The 21967-nt window shown below is 40.4% G+C and overlaps 1 protein-coding gene across 3 annotated transcripts in view; it reads left to right on the top strand.

The window, feature by feature from the left end:
• The first annotated feature begins 1075 nt into the window (after positions 1-1075).
• The window catches only part of LOC128855820 (uncharacterized), a 103935-nt gene continuing 83043 nt past the window's right edge, over positions 1076-21967 (top strand). For 2 of the 3 annotated variants that reach the window (XR_008453764.1, XM_054091017.1), the window contains exon 1: positions 1076-1450. Coding sequence is in view for 1 of the 3 variants with exons in the window: in XM_054091017.1 (XP_053946992.1) it covers positions 1220-1450 (231 nt within the window). In the remaining 2 variants the exon portion in view is untranslated. The remainder of the gene's footprint in view (positions 1451-21967) is intronic. The other variant, XM_054091019.1, reaches the window with a different exon arrangement.

The raw sequence follows: 21967 nt of genomic DNA, 5'->3' as shown, positions 1-21967 counted from the left end.
AAAACAAATAGTCTAAATATGCGCATATGTCGAATGAAGCAAAAAAGAGCGAGGCCCATCAGCTGTGCGGGAGACAAAACTGAAAGAAAAGTCATTTAATCCGGGCTGTTTGCTTGAAAAAGTAACTGATTCTCATGCCAATTATTTAGGCACATAGTTGTTGTATGTGCATTGTTGTTATTTTCTGGCAGGTTGACATTGCTCCCACTGCACTTGACCAACAACAAGAACAACATGTGTTAAGCACTTCGTGTTTTGTTTTCTCCTGAGCTGCTGCGCAGTTAATCAAACAAGAACTCAAATTTCCTTGCTGTATTTGTGATTCTCAGGCAGATGAATTAAGTAAATAACAACAACAAGAAACTGTAAGTAGTTGAAAAGTAGCAAAAAACAAAGCAATAAAGTCTCATCTCGTCCTATTGACAGTGCACAGCCCAGTTCGGCCGCAACTCGGCGGCGACACTAACAATTTCCATTAGGCTGAGAGGCTGGGAAAATTTCCGAGCGATCAGCTGTTTAATGTCGCACACAATATTTTTTCTTAAATACGTTGCTTTTCTCCTCCTTTCTTTGCAGGAGACCTGTTCACACACGCATAGACGAATAGAGCAAAAATAAAAAAATAAAAATAAAAAAAAACAAAAAACAAACCCACACAACAAAAACACTAATACTGCACGGACTTACATTAGAAAAGTCATCACCATCAGCTGGTTTAGGGGTAATTGTCGTGTTTGCTTGCTCTTGCGCTGATCGCAGAAAGTCACACGGTTCGATCTGCTGCCGGCTGATCTCCATGGGTAATCCTCAGGTGCTGATGAGGTGTAGCAATTCAATGGGCATTTTGTTGCACAATAGCGCATCCACCTGCAATCAGCTGATTGTGTGTGCCTGCGCCACTCTTCTTTCGCTTTTGATAGCGCCCTACCTACGCAGGCAAGTAGCTGCCGATTCTTACAATTATCCCTGGAATCCGACCGAGCTGCGTGTGCTGATCTTGCGCTCAAATCTCGGCCTTCTATTGTGCCATTTATTTTTCTATTGAACGTTACGGACCGGTAAGCCTCCACGTATTGGTGGTCTGCAAATAAAAAAAATATATTTGATGATAAAAAAAGGAAAGAAAAAAATAAATATCTACACGAAAACTGCACAGTGAAAGGTCAACACACACACACATGCACATGCATGGGCATAGGGCAACTTCAGTCCGCCGTTAATGATTCCTGCGCTGATTTGGCATGCCATGAAAAGAAAATCATTGGCATCTCGCCGGCTACGTTGTTTCATTTCAATTCAATTCGCTTTGCGATTATTGTCAGCCACTTTGAATTATCGTACAGGAAATCAGCACAAAAAAGATCAGAAAGGCAGCTCGAAAAATCGGATCAAATTGGAAAATACTAAAAAATGTACGAGGGTGTGGCAAATTGCAATTGTAAAGATGTCAGTAAGCAACAAATTATAGCGTGGGATTTATTTAAAATATGAGTTTTTAGTATTGTGAAAAAATTTGAGTTGACAAAAAGAGTAAAATAGGCGAGGGATAGGAACTATTTTTTAATTCACAACACCGGAGTAATTAATATAATATGAAAGAAATATATTGCATTCACTCGTTAGGGAGGTGTTGGGATGTAAACAAGTGCATATACAGAGAGTTTTTTTTATTATTTTTTATTATTACTGTAAGCTGTTAAAGTCATAATCGTAAAATATTTTGCGTCTTAAATGAGCGGTGGGTTTAGTAGTGATATTTTTGCTATGTGATTTTCTCGGAAAATCTTTGAAATATTGTGGAATAAAAGATGAATTGTTTCATAGAACTTTGAAAATATCCCAGCAGCTTAAATATTAGATGGTAGATACATATATAAATTTCGCCTGAAAGAGTAACGAAAACTTGTTTCTCCGACAGAGGAGGTGTGCACTATGAGCGCTGTAGTGGAGTTCATATGTTTTAGCCTCCTTCGCATTGTTATCTTCCTTAACCACAATTTTAACGATTTTGCTATTCGGTAACCCGTTTCATAACAAAAATCGATAAGACAAAATCAACCGTTTTGGTTAACATATGTATCTATTAAGGGGTTAAAAATGATATTGGTGCGCAATTAAGTTCTCGCTGTTTTTTTGATGAAAATACAACTTTATTCGGAAAAAACGGTTACAAGTGAATCATTGAAAGTATTGTCCATCCCTGGGTACTACTTTTTCTCATCATTCTGTGGATCTCGTATACCGTCGCGGTAAAACTGTTTATCTTTTTAGGCTATCCACGGATCAAGCCATTTTTTGATGTCTTCATATGAATGGAACTGCTGGTCAGCTAGACCATGTGCCATCGATCGGAAAAGGTAATAATCGGGCGGCGCAATATCTGGAGAATATGGCGAGTGGGGTAGGATTTCCCATTTCAGTGTTTCCAGGTAGGTTTTAACGGGTTTGACAACGTGAGGCCGAGAGTTGTCATGCTGTAGAATCACTATTGCGGCCGCTCCTCGCGCTGTGCTCGGCTCAATCGCTTCAATTGAAGTCGATATCGATCCCCAGTGATGGTTTCGCTTCGTTTTAACAGTTCATAATAAAAAAACACCAACTTGGTCTCACCAAATACATAGCATAACCTTCGCAGCGTAAATATTCGGCCGAGGCAACGACGTAGAAGCATGACCGGGCAGACTCCATGACTTTCTTTTCTTTGGATTACTGTGGTGAATCCATTTTTCATCACCCGTCATGATGCGATGAAGAAAATCCTTCCTTTTTTGCCGCTGGAGCAGTTGTTTACAGGCGAAAAAACGACGTTCAACATCCCTTGGTTTTAACTCCTAAAGAACCCAAGTCCCCTGTTTCTGAATCATTCCCAAAGCATGCAATCGCTTGGAAATGGATTGGCGGGTAACTCCTAATACTAAAGCAGACTCTTCCTGCGTTTGACACGGATCCTCATTGAGCAATGCCTTCGAAGCTTTTTAGCCTTCCTTCACGCGAACGGTCTTCTGCATTAAAATCACCGTCTTTGAAGCGACGGAACCCATCTCGGCACGTTGTATCACTTAAAGCAGCATCTCCATAAAGTTTTTGTAGCTCTCGATGCGCTTTAGCCGCCGTTTTTTTCGAATGAAAGAGGAAAATCAACACTTCCCGCAAATGACGATTATTCGGCACAAAATCAGACATTTTCACAAAACGAAAAGTCTAAGATACCAAAACAAAATCAATAATGCGTCGAAGCAGCTTATTTACCATAAGTCTAAGCTTGGTTTATGACGTTTATGTTATGTTAGAATCGACTAGCACACACCGCTGGCTGCAACTATTGACGAGAAATTAGTTGCGCACCTAATAATAATACGGAGAAAAATGGTGGTTTTCAATAATTTTGTTTGCCTATCCATTGCTTTATTTTACAAAAATAAAAACATAGCATTAATACATCATTTTTCGACTTGACTTTAGCAAACTTTCAAAAAAAAAAAATATTGTAAAAGTTATCGCTGTTTGAGTGGATCCCGATCGAACCTTTTCTTCGTAAAATTAACAATATGGCTGCCTCAGGAAATATTTTTCAGAATTCCGAGAAAACACCGACAATTAATTGTTAAAAAAAAATCGAAATTTTTGAAAAAAAATCCCTCGATCACGCACGACTTTTTAATGTTTTTCAAAAGCAGTATAAATTCTATTGAAATCTACCAAGCGGTTTTTAAGTTACAGTGATCACCAGTTTAAAAAACATAGTTTTGAGAAAAACGCATTTAAAGTTTTGCTATCGATTGCCGATTTGCCCGAGCGCTCTTTGTTAATTGTTGAATAACTCGAAAAGTATTAGTCGGATTCACTTCAAATTTTCACAAAATATTTCCAAGATATCATACATTAGGAAAATGCAAAAAAATCCAATGTTTTGAAAATTCTGACTACGCCTAACCCCTTAACGCAAACTAAACTATAACATTTTTTTTTTTTTTATTATAAAGGAAAAAGAATAACTAAAGCGTAAGCTTCTCTTAGGTGTAACTCCGAGCTGCTCCTCCTATTTGTGGTGTGCGACTTGATGTTATTCCACAAATGGAGGGACCTACAGTTTCAAGCCGACTCCGAAAGGCAAATGGTTTTTTATGAGGAGCTTTTTCATGATAGAAATACACTCGGTGCTTTTCCACTATCCGCCGAGGGCTGATCACTATTGGAAAAAGCTTTTTCTATCATTTGATGTTTGATGTTCTGGTCTTCGAATCTAAGCACATCCGAATGGTAGTCACGCACCAACCCATTCCGTTATGGCGGCCACCTTAATGAAAATAGTACAAAGTATTTTCTATACCGCGGTCCGGCTTTAGCTTGACGTACTTAGAAGATGCATTGAGAGTGGACAAGCTCCATTTTCTTTCACGCGACGAACTGCTAAGTTTCTTAAAAAATCTGGGAAGCGTGCCTGGGTGTTTTAAATTCTCGCTTTAGGCCTTAAGTGCAATGGGCAATACCACCTTCATTAAAAAGGTCATAAATCCACGTCTCGTTTCCAGTAACGACACGCGTTTGATGACTGTTGAGTCGGATTCAGCCGCTTAAATCACGAATTTAGCGATGCCCACGTGGTTCCTCTTTTGCATGAAATTCAGGTACTTTGGGACCAAATTTGCAGTAAAGCGGCACAAACTCAAATCTTTAACTAGAAAGTCTTATACGGATCCTTAAAAAATGTTCAAGACCTCTGCCAGTTCTTTGATGGTCAATTTGCACTTATTGATCATCTTTTCTTTTACTTCATTGATTTTTTCATTACTTTTGATATCATCGGCCTGCCACTACGCTCGACATCCTCGATGGCTTCAAGATCTCTTCTGAACCATTCATGCCACTCGGCTGTTTTCTTTAGAGTATCATTTTTAAAACAGGTTTCTCACATCTCTGAGGCTTTCGCACCATTGAATCCATTTTTAACGCAAATTTAATAAAAACTCGTTATTGCGAATTAAAATAAACTTTTAAAACAATAAAAAATCGAAAACACGTGCAGAGGTAGATTTACTCAAGACGGCTTAACTTTTACAAATGTCAAGCAATGGCGATAATGTTTTGGGAGGAATGAATCAATGTGGCTATTTAAAAAAAAAAAATCAATCCCAATTCCATTCCATTTGTGGCCAAATTTAGCCAACTATTTATACTTTTACTCAAACTATCCTATGCCAGCGTGAACCCGTAAACCCTTCAGCTCCCAATTTCACCCGGAAGAGACGATAATTAAATAAAGAGTTATAGAGTTATTTTATTCGAATTTTCTTGAACTTGTGATGCCCAGATTTTTGAGAAATACTCTTTCCAGTGTTATTATTGTACCAAAAATGGAAACACCTAGTAAGTCATTGTTTGGCTCTTTTATTATTAGGAAAAGAAAAGTCTTTACGTGTAAAAAAAGTTTTTACGTAAAAAACAACAAACAAGTTTAGTTCAAATAACACAGTGCGACATCAAAAATCAAACCGCACCGGACCTTTTTTTTCTCAAAATATACCTATTCAATAGCAAAACCCTCGCTGGGTTTTTAAAAGTTAGCTCGATTTTTTTTTTTATTGCGTTTTGAAGTTTTCTATTTTCATGAGATTTTGGAGTTTTACCTGTACGCTAAATTTGACTTATAAATCGACCTTTGTTTGATTTAATCGATTTATTTTGTCATAGCTTGATGCAGAAATTTCGTACATGTACAAATAAACTTATTTTGAGAAGAACCTATATCTCAATACGCAATTTTGAATACCAAAATTTCGAAAAATTGTATGTTTTTACCATTTTTTACTGTAATTATGAAAATAATTTTATACGTAACCACCTTCAAGTTGGCTACATTAAACACATGTGTTTTTTGTGTGATTGGGATAGTCGTTACAAAGGGGATCAATACCAAACAAACGATTGGAAAATGAGAGATGAAAGTGAAAAGAAAGACGCCAATAGAATTCACAAGGAACTTGTATCATCCAAAAAAATAATTTTGCCACCACTTCACATCAAGCTAGGAATTGTGAAAAATTTCCTGATGGTTGTTGCTAAAAGGGATGAGGGGTTTTCCTGCCTACGTGACATTTTTCCGAAGATCAGTGATGCAAAATTGAAAAATGGTGAGATTCTGAGATACATTTATTTCCAGATGCACACATATATATCATTTATTTGTATATATATTTTTTCATATTTTGTTTAATTTCTTTCAGGCGTTTTAAATGGTCCTGACATTCGCAAATTGGTAAAGTCTGAAGACTTTAACAGGGTCCTAATAAACAATGAAATCGTTGCGTGGGAATCGTTAAAAGAAATAATAGTTGGACTTTTAGGCAAACATCGTTCTCCAAATTACAAAGAATCTGTGCGACGAATGCTAGATGCTTTTTCCAAAATTGGGGTCCATATGTCGCTAAAAATTCACTTTCTTCACCAACATTTGAACTATTTTAGTCAACAATTGTCGACAGAATCAGATGAGCAAGGAGAGCGCTACCATCAAACTGCGATGCCATTTGAGTCAAGATACCGAGGAAAACGAGCTCCAGGTGCCATACTAGCCGAAATATGTTGGTGGAGTAAACATATTTTTCAATACGACCAGGAAGAAAATGAAGGAAAATGGAGTAACCAGGAGGAAAAAGAATATGAGGTAGAAGAAGAAGAGACAGGCATGGAATTCTTTACTGATGAATCTGATTACTCTGATAATGATGATGTTGAAATTCAACCATTGTCGAAAAGAGCTCGTCTCTAAGGTTTTAGTACGTAAAAATTCTTTATTTTAATAAAAAAAAAAAAAAATTAAAAGAATTCAAGTCTATATTCTTTTTACTTAATCTATTTAATATTTTTACCTACAGAGTTTTTAGATAATAATTATTTAAAAAAAATTTAAAGCAGAGTATAAAAAAATTATTTTTATGAAGAAAAATCTTGTTAAAAATTTATTTTTTTAGAAAATAACAAACTTAAAGTTCAGTTTTATGTTTTTATCTTATAAATGACTTTTTTAGTACATTTTGCAACATTTTTGCTAGAAGAAATAGTGAGAAATTTTAATTATTTTCATAATTACAGTAAAAAATGGTAAAAACATACAATTTTTCGAAATTTTGGTATTCAAAATTGCGTATTGAGATATAGGTTCTTCTCAAAATAAGTTTATTTGTACATGTACGAAATTTCTGCATCAAGCTATGACAAAATAAATCGATTAAATCAAACAAAGGTCGATTTATAAGTCAAATTTAGCGTACAGGTAAAACTCCAAAATCTCATGAAAATAGAAAACTTCAAAACGCAATAAAAAAAAAAATCGAGCTAACTTTTAAAAACCCAGCGAGGGTTTTGCTATTGAATAGGTATATTTTGAGAAAAAAAAGGTCCGGTGTGGTTTGATTTTGATGACCCCAAAATTGTCGCACAGTGTAATTTTTTTAATTCTTCTACTTTTGATTCCTCTTATACAAGTAAAATGTCTTTTAGTCTGTAAGAAATGCAATATTTTCTGGATTGCTAATAAATAAAGTTTTCTTAATAACTTAGCTTAACAACGAAGGAACTTCAGTGTTTAGTTATTGCATAGATCTAAATAAATCTGCAACTAATTCAATATTAGATTTGATAGAACGGATTTGTGTGCTTATTTCCAGTAGATGGGGGACATCTTACTTTCATTATTATTATTTTTATTTTCAAGTTAACAAAACCACCTAAAAAGAAATATTTTATGTAATGCATTAGAGAATACTGACATCTGCTTGAAAAGCTTACGTTTTCTTAGTTGCTTTTATTTCTAAACAATTAAGTTCCTTTAAAAATAAAAAAATAATAATTATTGTTCTTTCTTTGGTTGGTTGGTTGGTTCTTTCTTTAATCAAACATTCATTTATCTGGCGCAATGAAACGGAAAGCAATAAGAAATTTAGTGAGAGGGGGAGAATAAAATAACTTTTGGAAAGTTCATTATTTGTATTTGCTTTTAATGCAAACAATTGAATTGTCAGCACGACTGTTAGCATACGCGCCATAGACCCTATCACGAAAATTGTAACCGCCAGCGCAGTGAGGGCGATAGGCGAGCGCAACACCAGCTGACTTGCTGCCAGTGGGCAGTGGTGCTCAACATTTGAGAAGCGCTCAATACGGCGCACGAGAGCACAGCGCAGGCGATCCATATTTTCAACTCCCCTCAATAAGAATTCACTTACTTACAAAGTGCATATGTGTAAGTACATGTGGACAAGTATATGTATACATACATACTGATATACAAATACGCGTAGACATCTCTTAAGGCATTCAACTTTGTGAAATCGCATTTTCGGGGTTTGAAAATCGTAATTCTGAGAATGTGGAATTTTCAAAGATATTTTTGGATATCATTACAATTAATTTTTATTTAATTTTATTTTATGAAGGCATACAAAAGCAATTTTATTATTACATAAATTTTCAATACAGTCAGTTGTCAGTGTTTTAGGCCTTCCACCGTTGAATCGGAAACAGCTTTGGATTCAAAATAAATGAACCGAGCATTTAGAAGGATGGAAACTACATTAAGATGCACACACAGAATGATCGGCACCATATAAAGTTGCTGCAGCAGGCCTTTCGCCAAAGTAAACTTTGACCTCACGCAGCTTCTCTCCGTCTACGGGTATTTCACGCAATACCTTTTCAAATGGCCAAAGTAGATTCTCCCCCACTGTATACCTATATGGTGATAGTTAATCAGATGCCACAAACTACACATTTTCTGAATGCAAAAGATGGTTAGAAGAACCCGAACGACTCCAAGCCGTAGTAGGAATTTGTTACGGCCGAAAATATAGTTTCAAAAATAATAGAAAAAGAAGGGCTTAGGGAGGAGTTAGCTTTTTATGTAGAAGACGTGCTACGCAAGAAGAAGCGCTGGTACCCCCTCGACGCTTAGATGTTGAAATAGTGGATTCCAACTCCGAAGTTATGTGAGAGCGGTTTCAGGCTGCATCTAAGTCCATGATGAGGCAATTGCTTTTTCTGGTACGACGGCACTTTTGAGATGCATGAGATATTTTTTAAACTTCTCGACGGAAATAAGAAGTAAAGGGTGATTTTTTTAGAGGTTAGGTTTTCAAGATGAAATAAAACGTATATAATTTAATGTTATGGCCAAGAATTTAGCTTTATTATAAAGATAAGGGTTTGCCATTATGTTTTAAAAATGATTTCGGGCAAGTGGCCGCCGCGGCTGGCTCGAATAAATTCCAGCCGAGAGGCCCAATTTTCGACCACTTTTTGCAGCAATTGGGGCCGTATGTCAGCAATAACGCGCCGAATATTCTCTTCCAAGTCGTCAATCGTCTCGGGCGTATCTGCGTAGACAAGCGACTTCACATAGCCCCACAAGAAATAGTCCAGCGGTGTTATATCGCACGATCTTGGAGGCCACGCCACAGGTCCACGGCGCGAGATAATGCGCTCACCAAAAGTTTCCTTCAATAAATCGATTGTTGCGTTGGCTGTATGGCATGTAGCGTAGTCTTGTTGGAACCAAAGGTCGTCCACATCAGCATCGTCCAATTCAGGCACGAAAAAGTCATTAATCATGGCTCTATAGCGCTCTCCATTGACTGTAACATTATGGCCGGCTTCATTTTTAAAGAAATATGGACCAATGATTCCCTCTGCCCATAGAGCACACCAAACAGTTACTTTTTGAGGATGTAACGGCGTCTCAGCAATGGCTTGTGGATTATGTTCACTCCAAATGCGACAATTTTGCTTATTGACATACCCATTCAACCAAAAGTGAGCTTCATCGCTGAACAAAATTTTCTTGTGAAAATCGGGATCGGTGGCCATCTCGTTTTGGGCCCATTCACCGAACGTGCGACGCGCTTGATGGTCGTTCGGCTTCAATTCTTGCACGAGTTGGATTTTGTAAGCCCGCAAACCAAGATCCTTCCGCAAAATCTTCCATAAAGTGGATGGGCACATCTCCAATTGCTGCGCGCGATGGCGGATGGACTCATTCGGGTCTTCTTCGATACTCTGCTCCACAGCAGCAATAGCGTCTTCGGTGCGCACTGTACGACGTCTCTGAGGATGCGTATTATCCACTAGAGCAAACGTGGTGCGAAACCGATCCATGGTTAATCGAATTAGTGACTCTGATGGACGATTATGTCGACCGAATATTGGACGCAGCGCGCGATGCGTCGCGTGAACCGAACCATTATTTTCGTAATAAATTTGCACGATTTGCAAACGTTGTTCAGGTGTAAGTCTATTCATTATGAAATGGCAAACCAAACTGAGCATAAATCAAGTGACAGATGTCAAAAAGACCATCTACGAAAAAAGTAGTGCCAACTTGAAAACCTAACCTCTAAAAAAAACACCCTAAACAACACACTGATGGCATGAAAATTAGACCGTTACAAATAATACTATTAGGTGAAACTATGCGATGTGGAATTATAGGCATTTTCGAAAATTTCTTTTTGTTTTTTGGAAAATAGTTAAAACAATTGAACAAGGCTAAACTCGGCCCGCAGCGCACTTTATATACCCGCGTACATCTTAGAAAAATTTTAGTTGGGCTGGGTATTTTGTGGAATCAAACAATTATTTTCCATTGCTCGCTAAGCGTAAAATTTTGAAGTGAAAGCAACAACGGTGTAGCGATGAACAAGCGGCTCTGCTTCTAGCCGTTTAGCTCTTAAGAGACATGCTTAGGCCAGTGCTTCCAAAAGTAAGAAGGGATTTTTTTTTGTTGTTATATTTTGCATACTTTCGGGTGGCTTGGAATGGCTTCTTTAGCCACAATCGTGAATAGTTTCAAAATAGTTGAAATATTTCCTTGGAACACTTTAATTTGGAGTTTGATTGGTAGAAAGTGCTAAGCCATTTTGTCAAAAGCTCCCAGGACAACTTAATACAAAAAGCATTGTTTAATGTATGAACCGGAAAACGAGATAATGGAAGACTAAGCTCGGGGGTTCAGTCGTAGAACTGTTTCCATATTAACATAAATTCTGTACCTCCAAATTCGATGTGCAGATGAAATTTCCGCATTTCTCTTAATTATTAATTTCCTGACCATGCCTTCCACGCCCATTGTATACCTCGTTTTCAATTATGGTTGCTCAGGTTACTAGGGCGCATCGAGTGGACGTGAGAGTAGGAATTGTGATAACAGAATACTGATAGGTACTTCCTCAGATTTCGTAAGCCCCTTTACACCTCCTGAGGCCCTATGTTCTATCCGTGAGAGACGAAATTGATGATGACGATGAGGCAGCTCGTGGGTTCGGTATGCAAAAAAGTACTGGGAAATTTGGAATTCGGTTCCATGGGTCTTACTATTAGTTGTCATAATATCTATTTTCTCCTTTACATACGTGTGTGTGTGTGTGTATGTAGATATGCATTGTATGTTTTTATCTATGTGTGTGTGTCAACGTATATATCTCAAAAGCGCGCGCTCATACTTTCCTATATAAAGCCAACCAAAAAACATAACACCAGCAAATTGAACGTTAATAGCAACAACAAGAATTATGCCATGGCCATACGAGTCACATTAGTGTGTGTGTGGCGCGCGCGAAACTCACCGACACAAAAACCAGAACTTTATAGGCAGTCAAAAAGACGGCGCCCGCACATGTATTGGTGTAGCATATCTGTGCGTGTGTGGCTGCATTGTACGTGTATGTGTGAGTGGTATTGTACATTATGCGCTCAACATGCGCGCATAGCTCAACGGCTCAACAACGAAGCACTGATGAATGTACATATGTTTGCATGCATGTATGTGTGTGTGTGTGTGTATATATGTATGTAGTGGTGTTTTTCGTAACGGACAAAATTTCTGATTGCATTTCTTCCCCATTCTTGCTGGTAATGGCTGTGTGTTGTTGTTGATGTTTTACTGCTGTCTCATATTCTGCTGCCGCAATTCATGCCTCGCCTAACGACAACATACATCGTCGCGGCAGAAGTGGCAGACATGCAATAGCGCATTCTCAACCCACAGATACACCGCACGGCAGCATTGACACCCGCCTAACCGCTTGCCGCGCCCACCCATTCGCCTTTGCCTTTAGTACGTGCAACAGTTGATTTGTTTTTATTATTGTTGCCGCTAACGAAGTTTTTGTTATGGCTGGGCTCAACTTAAGTGCATACATACATATGTATGTTTGTGTGTGTATTGCGCTGCTGCCATTGCCGTTGCCGCTTGTGCTTATGTTGAGCCGCGTTGCGCCGCGCTGCGCCGCGTTGAGCAGGGCGCTTGAGTCGTATTGTTTGGCGGGCGAAATTGGGTTTGCTTCTTGCTTTTGGTTATTTTGATACTCTCGAGTACTTTTATCGGCTTTTGCGGTTGACAAATGTTGTTGGTGTTGTTGCTGTTGCTGTTGCTATTACGCTCTGTGTCGCTTGGAAATTAGATGTGCATAGCTCGCGCACATACACGAATGTTTGAGTTTGAGCGGGTGACAGCGCGCGCAAACAAACACCAACACAACTTATCCCATATCAGCCACACACACGGGTGGGAGCAACTATTGTTATTGCTTCTTCTGCTGCCGCTGCTGCTGCTACTTCTACTGCTATTGTTGTTGGCGCAAGTATGTTCTGTGTTTGCCCAGTGCTAAGGCGAGAAATCACTGACACACAAATGTGTTTTCTTGTGTGGAGATACATACATACAGAGGTGTGTGTGCTTATGCTTGTTGGCAGTTTTTTAACGGCCGTTTCGTCGACTGTGTTAACCTGGGTTGGTGCCCTTTGCGCCGCTCAACAAGTCACCCATTCGTAGCTCAACATTCTCAATATGCGGCAAGTCGTTGTCCGAAAATATTTATGCTGTCTCGAAGATATGAATGTTGCTACACAAATACATACATACATACATGCATTGGTATGTGTTAGCTGCCATTGGACCTGCTATCGATTGGACTTGCATTAACTGACAAATATTCGCGCCTTAAAAACCAGTCTAGTCGCGGAAAGTGGGTGTCTGTGCCCCTGCGATGCACAAAGTGGAGCAGTGCGGTTCAGACGAGCTCATTAGTTGCAACGACGTCTATGACGACACGCGCAGAGATCACTCTTACAAATATATGCAGTAGATAAGAAGGCACATTCAATATGTTCAGCATCTCATTAGTGATGCTTTAGGTCTGTGAATAGGTTGGATTATGAGAGCGTGCATGAGGAAAGCGCGCACTCAACCAGAGGCTCAATTGTCCATTGTCAAAGCCCGTTGTGAGTGATTGGAGAACATCTCCAATGGACATGCGATATCCTGGAGCTGCTGGTTTCCCCACCTCATTAAAAGCATTGAGAGCATTGGGCTTAAGCTGTCGTATTCACGCCATATATCGCGTCATGTCTCCCAAAATTTTTAGTACCTAAATTAGATAACATGAACTTTGACAGGGCGTGATTTCAGCAGGACGGTACCACTTGCCACACAGCTCATGAAACAATGACATTATTGCGAAAGAAGCACTCTGGACGCAACAGCTCACGAAATATCAAGTTGAAATAGTCGCCGAGGCCTTGTGATGTAGCACCATTGGATTTCTGTCTCTGGTGCCACGGGAAAAGTATGGTATGTGGAATTGCGTTTCATTCATAAATACCCATGGGCTAAGAAAGTTTGTGAAATAAAAAAAGTCATTTGCCAAACTCTGTTGTATTTTGTACATTATTTGCAAAATAAAATCTGCTGTCTTATAGAATTAATAGAATAGAATAGGACACATTTCTTCCAAAAAACTTCTGTTCAGGTCCCTGTAGTTACCATATACTCGTAGTATATTTCGAGTATAAATCAAATTTTTCGAAATAACTCAATTTCAGCGCAAGCTTTCCAACAATTAGCCAAAATTTCTTCGCAATCGCACGAACAGCTTAAGAGTGGAAGTATAAGTATAAGCTACAAACATACTTTTGCGTTTATACATATATACAGGGTGCTCATTTGGTGTTTGGAAATTTAATATGGTGCAAAAGTCAAGAACTACAAATAAATCCGGAAAAAACGGAACTGATACTGTTCAGCAGAAAACACAAAACACCTGCTCTTCAACAAATACTTTTAGGAGGAAAACCCCTTAAGGTACCAGAAAGCGCTAAGTATCTAATATAGGACTTGTACTGTATAGGAAGCTAAATTGGGGGCTCACAGTCGCAGATAGAGTACGCAAAGCTACGACGGCGCTATACTTCTGCGGAAGGCTCATTGGGAAAAAATGGGGTTAGAAACCCAGAATGATACACTGGTTGAACACAGCAGTAATTAGACCAATTCTCTACTACGGTATTGCAATATGGTGGAATGCCATGGAGAAGGGCGTGAACATTAAAAGAGTTGGAAGGGTCCAAAGACTTGCAACTGTTCTTATAACCGGTGCAATGTCAACCACACCATCAAAAGCACCATATGTGATACGAGTATTAAACTTCCTTCCAGTAGACCTGCAGGCAAAGTACATTGCGCGCAGTGCAACAATAAGGCTGAGCAGTTTAAATAAGTGGTTAAACATAGACTACGACCACGGTAAAATCCTGGAGGGCACGTTGGGGCTTCCCGCACAGGTGGACTATACAGTCCCGCCTATACTTGCCTCCTACCCTCGAGGGAAGAGTGAGAACGGGACGTGGTAAGGCAGGGCGAGTCCAACCATGTCTACACAGATGGCTCAAAGCTCGATGGCAGGATGGGCGGAGGTGTATATTCCGAGCATCTGGGGATCTCCTTCAGTTTTTGGCTCCCCTACTACTGTAGTGTCTTTCAGGCTGAACTGATGGGAATAATGAAAGCCGTGACACTGGTACAGTGTCATGCGATACCTGGAAATGATATCTACATTTTCACTGATAGCCAGGCGCCGATAAAATCCCTCACAAAATTGTCGACAACCTCCGAGGTAGAATGCTGCGCATCTCTTAACGAGATTGCTGAGTCATTTCGCCTAGTGATAACATGGGTTCCTGGCCATTGCGACATTGAGGAGAACTGCAGAGCCGCTGAACTAGCGAGAATCGGTACCAAATTGACTGAAGAGTACATATACAGTGATATAGGTATACCCTTGCAAACATGTAGACTACGTATCCGCGAGGAAATTGTAAGAGTAGCGAATGAAAAATGGCGTAATGAAGCCACTTGCAAAATCGCCCGACAGATGTGGCCGACGACTCTCAACGCCAAGCGCACGGAACTTCTACTAAGAAGAGATGAGTATAGTCTTAGCACACTGATTTCAGTTATTACGGGCAATCCCTAATCGGTAGACACGCCCAAAGAATGGGTGTGCCAACAAATGACTTCTGCAGAAGTTGTCTAGACAAGGAAGAGACGATCCCACACCTTCTGTGTCCTGTCCTGCCCTATCCAGGCGTATACTCGCCATTTTGGGCGGACATTTCTTTAATGAAGTAGAAGATCTCGGCTCTGTCGAAATTAAGAATCTTACGAAATTTTTGAAAAGTACACATTGCTTTCAGGAGGGATACGGGCTAGTTCCGCACGCGGCATCACAATGGTCCATGAGCCTGCGTGTGTCCTACAATGGGCAACCGCTTCAACCTAACCTAACCTAACCTACCTTTTGCAAAAATACCTTAAGCTCAGGGGTGTTCGGCGAAATTTTTCTTTTTCGGTTCGGTCCAATTTACATATATCTAAGTAAAGGACGCATTTTTTCGAAACAATTTTTACGGGATCGATCAAACCCTCTCATTAAGTATGGCACAGAAAAAACAAATTTCGTCAAATGACTTCCAAAGCTGGTTTTAGAGTAGCCCTTTTGGTCAACACAATGTTTGAGATTTTCGGGGGAATCCAACCAATAGAAACTTCGATTTGATATTTTAAGACTTAGGTTAGGATGAGACAAAACACTCGGTGGTCCTTAGGTCCATTGAGATACCTGCATTTGACTTAAATCTTTTTAAGAAGGTAACTAGCCCCTCCAGTGAGATATTTTGCAAATTTCCCTAGTCTTCAAAGAAATTTGGCATGGCTATTTTGAAGTGCGGGACAATAACCGAGGAAGTGGCTCAATTTCTTCTTAATCTCCACAGCTGCTACAAAAGTCATTGTGAGGTACCACATCCATTCTACAGACTGGTAGTTGATTTGTTGAATCCAAGCAGAATCCAATCCCTTTTAAGATTCAGTTTTGGCCAGAACGCTTTGCATACCCTACCGTTGGAAGTCAGAGACCACCTTCTATTGATTTCCGCGTTCACGCTCAATCGCTGGGCAGAGTTCGTTTAGAGGAATGTTTATGTCCTCTACCTCCACTGAAGGTCAAGTTCAGAGCCCTGCCTTGCACGCTCATCCGCTCTTTAATTTCCCTCCACTCCAGAATGGCCCGGGATCCAACAAAGTATGAGTCTTTAATACATTTTGAATTGACGCGAGGTGAGGCCAGTGTCTTGATCGCTGCTTGACTATCAACTATTTATCTAATCGTCTTTGTCTTTAGCGAAGATCTCAGCTTGGAAGACGCTACACCGGTCTGGGAGTCTAAAAGAGCAATTTAAGAATAGTTGGTCCGAGTAAACCCTCGATGCCGGCCATTGTCCATCTTCAATACTACATTTAACACTTAATATTCTCTAAAGAAATTTGAAAATGTAGTTGTTGTTGTTGTTGTCGTAACAGTAATAGAAGCCCCGTCAGTGTAGGGTATATCACCGGTCGTCTTCGTCTGGCTCATCTAAAGGCAGGCCCAGGAAACATGCTGTTTCGACAGGTTGTGTCCAGAGGGAGAGGGGTGCTAGATGAGTAGATTTTAAAGGGCATGTGAAAAGGCGGTTAGTGTCCTGCGGGGTGCCTTCACATGCCGAACATATGTTTGGTATGTCGACTTTAACTTGCTACAATATCCAGAACGTTATTGTGCCAGTATTACGCGGGTCTCACGGGGAAGCTGGAGCTCTTCATTTGCTATAGATAGTAATGGGCTCCGATTACAGCATTCTGCGGACGGGAACATATGAAGGTGGTAACAGTCTCCAGGTGAATGTCGTTTAATGTCTGTCTAAATACTGTCTCGTCCAGTAGATGTCTGTTAGTTTTGTCCTGGATCTCGTCGGCGTAGTTTAGTAGGTGTCTCCTGACGTGCCTGAGAAGCGGCTCTGGCTCAAGCAGGTGTCTGCAAGGGTGAAACCTATGGTAGCACCCTAACAGGAACTGCTTGCTGAGCGGTTTGTTATGCTCCTTCACAGGTAGCATATGGGTCTCGTCATGAAGGTGTTGTAGAGGGGGCATCTGGAGGCAACCCGTCGCTGTTCGAATGGCAGTGGAGCAAGTGGCATGTCTGGAGCTTTATCCACTGCGTGTCACTGGTTCCAGACGACCAGACAAGCAGCGTAGTTTAGAACCGGCCGGCCCATTCCCTTAAATGTCGATAGCAAAACTTCTTTGTGTTTGCCAAAAGTGCTGCCGGCAAGCGATTTGAGGACCTTGTTGCGATTTTGGACTTTAGTGGCAATAGTGGCAGTTGGAATTGGTGTGTCGTCGGCTTTTACCTTAAGTTGCAGCTTGACCTCCTTTGTACAGGTGGTGAAGAGGATTGCCATGGTCTTCGCGGGGGAAAGTTGCAGGTTTCTGGCAGTTAAAAAGCAAGAAAGGCAGGCAAGGTAGTCGTTTACTTTGGCGCACAGGCCATCTATGCCATTATCGTGCAGTCGTCGGCGTCAGCGACCAGGGAGACTCCTTCTGGTGGCTGGGGGAGCTCCGATATATAGAACTTGAACAGCAAGGGTGAAAGGACACCACCCTGCGGAACACCTTGCTTGATCTTCCTCTGTTTAGATGATTGGTCACGACAAATCGCTGACGAGTGACGACCGCTCGGATAGTTGGCGGACCATCTCTTCAGCTCTGGCGGGAGTGTCGACTGATAAATATCATCTAGTAGCGTTGAATGGCTGACAGGGTAGTCTATGCGACCACTTAACTTCACTATTTCTACTCATTATTCCATATTTTAGAAGGCTTTCGAACGTTATTAATGTTTTTAAACTTTTCCAAGTCACCATTTTAGTAATTGCTTGGTCAATAATCAAGTTTAAAGCACATCGCAGATCTTAGTTCAGTAAAAAAAATGTGAAAATAAAAAAAAATTGATACCTTAAATTGTAATTGCTTGATGGAGCGGCTTGTATAAAAAATCTAGGCCAAAGAATTTGTAAGGATAGGAATTTCTTACAAATTCTCTGTGAATGCCAGATTTGGTCATTATCAAAATTGGGGTGTTTGCTACACGATGTCGGAAATATATACCAACACCCATACACACATGCATACATACATACATATTTGGATACCCGCATGTAACCGGATATGTATTCCTTTTTTCTCGCAGGTATTTATATGCCACATTTGCATATATTCCGTGCATATTGCAACACATTGCAAGAGCAAATAATTTCTTATTTTCACTTATTGTTGGCGTTTCTTTGCTGTTTGGTCTCAAACTCATTGCATGGGTGCAACTCATTCTTGTTTGGAATGTGCCGCCGTCAGTTTTTAATTGCAAAATGGCAACTTCTGCAATGCCATCCATATGAATACTTGAGAAACAAAAAAATATATATTAACAGAAGGCTGTATAAAGGCAACAAAATAAAATACATTGGAATAACAGAAGAGCAAAGGCATAAGAGAAGAAACGGCGGCCCAAAGATTTTCAAGTGTCCACTCATCTGGTTTCCACTGCATTTGCTGCTTGGCCTTCGATTGTCGAGCTGCTACAGCCCTCGGTCGGCATTGTTTGCTTTATGCGGCGCTCAATAAGCCTTTGTTTTCTTTATATTCAATGAAAAACTTAAGAAATTTTATACTAAAAAATGCAGACAAACATATGCACATTCATGCGCATGCGAGCATTTCAAGAGATTTCCCAAACACCAGAAGGGGCACCAGGGCACTGCATGAACGGATTACTCAAGCTGTTAAAGAGAAAAAACCAAAAACCAAAAAAAAAAAACAAAATAAATATAAGAATTAAAAATAAAATAAAATAAATTATTTGCTCCGAAATATTCGGCTTCAAAAATCAAATTTAATATGCAGCATACCAATAAAATAAAAAAAAACGCAGTCAATACTCTCAGCCTGACAAACACACACTTTGTACTATTACATGTATGTATGTATGTCATTATATAGGTGAATATGTTTGTGTGTATGTCTGAACGACTTCTTACAATGGCGCATTGTTGAGGTTGAAGTGATTTTCCTTTCACATCGATTTCAACCTTTGAATGCCTTATGAATTGCTCTGCATGGATTTAGCCAATGTGTGCCTTCACCACAGTAACTTGACCATTTCCAAATCATGCTATTCACGCTTTGCGTCCTTTCATAAGTGACGCGGATACCTGCTGCAGCCAACGCCGCTAGTGCCTCCGCTGGACCGTGAAAGAAAGGCGTGCCATTCATACCCTTTACAACGCGTCCCAAAATTATGATTTGTCAGCATGTTGTCTTGAGGAATTTCTAAAGCACCAGCAATCCACAAGAATACCAAGGAAGCCAACTTGCAACATTGCGACACAATTGAAGTGGCGGTACTTGCACTTTTTCCGTTGATTAACCAAGAATAATGGAAGCCAAGTCAAGAGTGTATGACACCGTTCAGGTGTGCTGAAAAAGCCCATACAAAGAAATAGAAAAGCTTTGCTTGGAAAATGCAAGGTGGCGCAAAGTTATTCATCAATTTTCTTTCTTTTCACTAAATAAAAACTTGTGTTGAGTGATGGAAATGTTTATATTATGCATTTTTACCCCTTTCCCTTTTTGTAAAAATATAAATCGTCCGATAGGGTGAGCAATTTTGCGCCACTTTGTAGTTTTAATAATGCACCGCTCGCCTTAGTCGAATGGGTTAGTGCGATACAGCCATTCGGTAAAGACCGGATTCGAACCCGCTGTGGGCACGAAATACCAAAATGATATAAAAATTATATAAGATATTTTTCGGCCGCCGCATCCGAATGGGTTGATGCGTGACTACCATTCGTAATTCAGAGAGAACGTTGGCTCGAATGTCGGTGAAAGGCTAAAATGAAGAAAAAGTTTTCCTAATAGCGGCTGCACCTCGACAAGCAATAGCGAGCCTCCGAGTGTATTTATGCCAGAAAAAGGCTTCTTCAAAATAATCATCTGCAGTTTAGAGAAAGCGTAGAAGTATTTTTTTTATCCGAAAAGGGAATCTTATATAGATACCGTCAACATAGATGGCATGCAAAATTCATACGGCTCGCTACCCGACTAGAAATTTTGGTAAGGTGGTGCTTAGGCGCAAATAAGGCAGACCGCATTCCAAATTTGCGCCTCATTAGGCAGCCAAACTAGGCCCAAGTCCCGAAAAGTATCGCCACACATCTGCCTCATTAGGCGCAGGTTCGAAAAACCGAATTTCGGTAATACTCCGGATGCCCTTCTACAAATCAGTTAGGGACTCCAATTTATGCCTAAGTGAGACACTGCCACAGATTTTCGGGACAACAACCAAATTTGGTATTGTTCTGGCATGCCAATCTTTGCCTTGACTAACGTGGGCCTGGTAAGGTAATAGTGAAGCGTGCCTCAGTAAGGCCTGCCTAATTCGGGCCTAACTGATTCTTCGGCATGCCTCACTGTAATTCTAGTTGGGTAAAGGTACACCTCATTTGGGACCACGCCCAGTTATTATTATCTTACTATGTAAACTGGACTTGCGAAATAGTACACCTCAACTCCGACCTCTGCAGCTTTAGTTTGCCATGCAGTACCGCCGTTGAAACATTGCTTCTCAGAGCCAAGCTGGCCAGTATGGCTCTTCATATAAGCTTCTGTCTGCTCCTCGTCACTTACTTGTCTCTTTTCTTTACGGCGTTGCCATTCTTTTTTCCGCAGTATCTGTAGCACATTCGCGGACCATTGTTTCATCGTGGCCCATACCAACTTCGATTGGCGCATTTGATTTACATTGTTACATGGTGTTACTCTCCCTTGTATTAGCTCTTCGATCGACGCTCTTTCAGTTACGTGCCTCGAGCAGAAGAAGAAAATATGTTGCGTTATCGTGGCTATATATTTGCAGATACTCTCTGTAGCAGCAATGTCCCATCAGGAATTACGTCACGTAGTAATCGGGTCACCATGTCTTCTCTCAACCCACGCCTGTACGTTTCTGATCAGTTAATGTGTCCAAACTTCCTTTTGTCGCTAAGACCCAGCGATAATGCCACTCGTTCATGTTTCTCTGTCTTTCTTCCATGCGTCCGTCCGCCGTTGGTCGCCTGTTTAGGCTTTTGGCTCTGGCGTACACTCTACCCAGTTCGGAGGCTATTATATCTGGTGGCATGATAACCAATTTGACACACATCGCTTCATACGACGCTGTCCTGAAAGCCCAGGCAACTCTAAGTGCGCTTAGACTAAAAACTATTTTCGCCTTTTTTGCGTATGTGTTCTGCATCGGGGCTTTCCACATATGGGTGCTGCATATATGAGGATAGACTGGCTAACTTTACTCAGGACCGCTCTCTGCTCTGAGTGGGACCACCAATGTTGGTCATAACCCTTGTCAGTGCCATCGTCCCCATGGCTGCCTTTCCATATGCTTTTTTTATGTGCTCCTTGAAACTTAGCCGGGCATCGATCATAACGCCCAGATCTTAGTGCAGCTTGTGTTGTGGCGATATGATGGGTATCACTGCTTAGTGTGATCGTTTCTAACTTTTCCTTGCTCGTGATAAGTACTGTTTCCGTTATTTGTCGTGCTAGCTGCAGTTTAGCCGCCGAGAGCCATTCTTTGACCTTTGTTATTGCCTCACTGCTCACACTATGCTCGTTAACGCAATGTCGTCTGGGTGTAGAAGTGTAGGTCCCTTTATTTGTGGAAAAACATCAAGGCGCGCACCAGAAATTGAATGAGGTGCTCAGCCG

The sequence above is a fragment of the Anastrepha ludens genome, chromosome 2, assembly GCF_028408465.1.
Source record: "Anastrepha ludens isolate Willacy chromosome 2, idAnaLude1.1, whole genome shotgun sequence".
Lineage (NCBI taxonomy): Eukaryota > Metazoa > Arthropoda > Insecta > Diptera > Tephritidae > Anastrepha > Anastrepha ludens.
The sequence above is the reverse complement of the archived record's forward strand: the minus strand, read 5'-3'. Positions and strand labels throughout refer to the sequence as shown.